The 4,109-nt window shown below is 35.9% G+C and overlaps 1 protein-coding gene across 1 annotated transcript; it reads right to left on the reverse strand.

Moving 5' to 3' along the window:
- Positions 1-231: 231 nt before the first annotated feature.
- Positions 232-2,647, reverse strand: LOC111382075 (ABC transporter G family member 20-like). The gene has a single exon (XM_023005940.1). It carries the CDS (start codon positions 2,512-2,514, stop codon positions 292-294), a length of 2,223 nt encoding a protein of 740 aa, XP_022861708.1. The 5' UTR covers positions 2,515-2,647; the 3' UTR covers positions 232-291.
- Between the last annotated feature and the right edge of the window lie 1,462 nt (positions 2,648-4,109).

The following is a 4,109-nucleotide window of genomic DNA, read 5'->3' on the forward strand; positions in this document are numbered from 1 at the left end:
AGTAGTGAACTCCTATTTAATAAACATTTAGGCCTCATTTAGGAGTGATTTTTCACTCCAAAAAATTGATTTTTTGATCGTTATTTCACTATTTCAGCTATAATTTTTGACTTCTTATCTCACAGATGACCCCTACTTTTCTCTTAATGGTTAAAAAATCAATTCTCAAAATTACTACCGAATGGGCCCTGGAGTGATAATGTGAAAGAAATAACACATTAAATGAAAATTTTATATATTTAACTGAATATGAAAAGTTTGTGACAACAAGATTTTAATCCATCTATATGATTACTTCCTCTTGTTTTTGCTTCCAATCAAAAGCGCAAAATAAAATAAAATTCTGAATAAAAATCCCAGAGCAAAAGTAATCCACAGGCAACTCCATTTGTCTATATCAGCAACTCCAGATTGCTTCAAAATATCTGATCCTGTTGTCAAGCACGTTGAGCTTGTAATGTTCATTCCCAAAGTTTTGCTCATGGATTCAAGTAATTTGAGCTTGATTTCATCAGGCACAGCCCTTAACGGTGAACTATCAAATACTTGAATACCACGAACAAAACATTTAGAAGGATCATCGAATTCATTCTGTAATACACCTTGGAAAGGATACTTCACTAGAGAAAGATAGTGAAACCAAATCCAGTATGGGGGAATTCTATCTCGGGATATGAAGAATCCACAGAAGAGAAGAAAATAGGCTAAAACGGCGATGACAACTGTGTAAGCCATCATCACATTGAAGATAACTCCAGAAAGAAATGTAACGAAGGAGCTTCCAGCCCAGAAGGAGGCGAAAATGAAGGTGAGAAAGAAGAGGAAACCCGAAGAGCCACCAGCTAATCCAACAGCCCAATAGGTTATTGCAGCAAATGCAAGTGAAAGGACTAATAGAGAAGGGACGGACATTAAGGCATGGGAAACAACATAAGAGGAACGACGATAAGCATTGTAAGCAGTTTCTCTCATGAAAATGTAACGTTGGAGGAGAAAGACTGGAATTGCTTCAGCACAAGTGTAAAAAGTTGTGGACATGGCAAATGCAAAGAACCCTAATCTTTCTTGAACTCCTTTAGGGGTGTTATCAAGTTTCCAGAAAATTGTGGCTAGGATAATTCCAGTCACTAAAACAGCCCCAAAACGCACTCCAAAAAGCTCAGGAGCCCTTCTTGAATTTGTGGTTGATCTTTTGGCTATTACAAGAACTTCCATCCAAAAGGGGTTTGCAAATGTTGGAACTGAAGACGAGAGATTTGAATCAACATTTGTTGAACCAGAAACCAGTTTCCCCATTGAAATGCTTGCACTTATGGCATCTTTGAGTGATAGTCTTGGTCCATTTGTGTGGCTGATTCTAGGGTTCTTCATTTGCCAAGACTTGTTGAAATCCACCAAACTTTTAGTTCCACCGGGTGTTCCTTCAAGCTCACGGATATAATCAAGAGAAAATTCAGTCCGATCCTCATTTGCCGGAATTGGATGCCCGTACTCGGCGAAGAATCGCGGCAGGGTCGCCGGTGAGCCATTAAAAACCGTCTGTCCACGCGAAAGAATAATCAGACGGTCCAACAGGCTGAGAATTCTGTAACTGGGCTGATGAATTGACATGATCACTATACTTCCACTTTGAGCAATTCTTTGCAAGACTTTCACCACCATGTAGGCACTTGTTGAATCAAGTCCCGATGTGGGTTCATCAAGAAACAACATTATAGGGTCATGAATTATATCAGTTCCAATTGAAACCCTACGCCTTTCGCCACCGGAAACTCCTCTGTGGCCTTCATCTCCGATCACTGTCTTGGCTGCGGTTCGCAGGCCTAATTGATCAATCAGTGCTTGAACTCTCGCTTTCTTCCGAGACTTGGATATAGTTTTTGGAAGCCTAAATTCAGCTGAAAACATGAGGGTTTCTTCCACAGTTAACATGGGGAATAAGAGATCATCTTGCATGACATAAGCTGATATAACTTTGAGAAGCTTAGACTCCAAGATTTCACCATTTAAAGTGATGATCCCTTTGAGACTTTCTCTGGATATACGATCAGCCAAGGCGTCGATCAACGTGGACTTTCCCGATCCACTAGCCCCAAGTACAGCCATGATTTCACCTTCTCTGGCTTCCCCAGAGATGTTATTCAGCAAAACTTTGGTTCCCGACTTGCCCTCCATTAGATTTCCGGAGGATCCAATGGCTAAACTCCTAAAACAGGAAGAAATGATTTTTCGACGAACTTTTACGCTGTATGTGAGATTATGAAAGGAAAGCACAAAGGGCATAGAAGCAGGTTGATAAACAGAATCACGATCAACCTCAAACACTCGGTGTGATGGTGGATTGTTATCAACAGTCGAATCTCCGACTCGTTGTAAAAACTCACCAAGTGTCCTAGAGACTCTAGGATGTCTCTGTTTTCGACTGTATTCTTGAAGTTCCATCCCTTGTCTAGGTCCCAAAAATGGAAGGTCACTAGCCATGGAAACGGTGTCACCTTCACCTCCACCTGACATGACTATATGGTTTTTGAAAAGAATTTTTTGGTGAGATTTTGTGTTGTTCAATTCATGTCGTAAGAAAAGCAATGAATTTGGTTACTCCATCTCGTTGATTAATGTGTATTTGTATGTATTACTGTGATTGAGTAGTTTTCGTGCAGAGATGAGGTTTGAAAGTTGTGAGTGTTGTGAGTAGGTGAGGAGTTGCACTGCTTTTCCGCTGCATCTTTATATGGTCACCATGTATACTTAGTCAAAAGTCTAGAGGGAACCAACTGCCCAACGTCATGTTTCTAGTAGCTTAGGCATGTCTTGGCTTAGTCCAAAGTATTTAAATAATTTTTTCGTTCTTGAACATATTAACGTCTCGTTTGATTTTTATTTGTATCAAAATACATTTTTCTCTTTTTTCTTTTTAATCACATATTCTTCATGAAAATAATATTACACGTAAATAAAAAACTTTTCATTATTTTTCATCCTCACATTCTCCATCAATACTATTCTACAATTCATTTTCCTATAAAAATGGATATCAAAAACCCTCTAAGGGTACATTTAACATGATTTTTGAAAATTAAAAGGAGCTATTTAGATTTAAAAGCTATTTTTGGACCTATTTGTCTAATTTTGTGAAAGCGATTCTAATTATTAAAAGAACTTTTAGAGAATGCTGGTTAGAGGAGGAGCTGCACAGCCTTTTCACGGCATCTTTTTATGGTCAGTCGGTACATTTTAGCTAGTCCATAGGGAACCAACACCTAGCTTCATGTTTCTAGTAAGAGTAGTGCTACAGGTACATAAGCATATACATATAGGTGTCCATAATGCCACTTGACACTCTATCATTTACCTGTTTAAAATACAATTAACCTTTTCAACCAATATTTTCCCTCCACATTATGTCATATTTTACTTACATTTATTATGTACACTTAGCAAATCCTTCTAGTAAAGTATTAACTAAGGCATGGTTTGGCTATCTAAAGTACTTAAATAACCTTTTTTTTTCTAAACATATTAAGGACTCATTTAAAAAGAGTTTTTGAAATTCAAAAATTAGTAAATTACTTCTGGAACTTTTTGCCTAATTTTTATGAAAGTGATTCTTAGAAGAGCTTTTAGAGGAAAATTTGTTAAATCTGATTTCATTTAAAAGCACTTTTGGAATATGAATTTCTTTTAAAATTTAGTTTCCAAACAGAGTTAAAGTGTATTCCTCCCAAAAAAAAAAAAAATTATGAAAAGTAGAAACAGAATTAAAGGCAAAAGTCATGTCCAAGGGGCCAAGATAATATACTTTTCTTCTTGCTTTTATACAAAAAAAGTAACTTTTTTTAATTTTAACTTTTTCAATAAGAAATTGTTTGTTATAAAGATCCTTGTTAATTTATAAGTAAACCTTCTAAACCTAACGAAACATGCTCTAAATTATAAACATAAAAACAAGAATTGTTAGGCCCTTAAAATGTCTTATGGGGTAAAATTTATATTTAGCTGTGTTTTGTTTACCTACAAAAGTAGATTTAAATTTAAGTCAAAATTAATATTTAAATTTAACCACATTATATTAACTTTTATTAAAATTTATTAAAAATATGATCTTTATC

This window comes from Olea europaea, unplaced genomic scaffold, assembly GCF_002742605.1.
Source record: "Olea europaea var. sylvestris unplaced genomic scaffold, O_europaea_v1 scaffold2429, whole genome shotgun sequence".
Lineage (NCBI taxonomy): Eukaryota > Viridiplantae > Streptophyta > Magnoliopsida > Lamiales > Oleaceae > Olea > Olea europaea.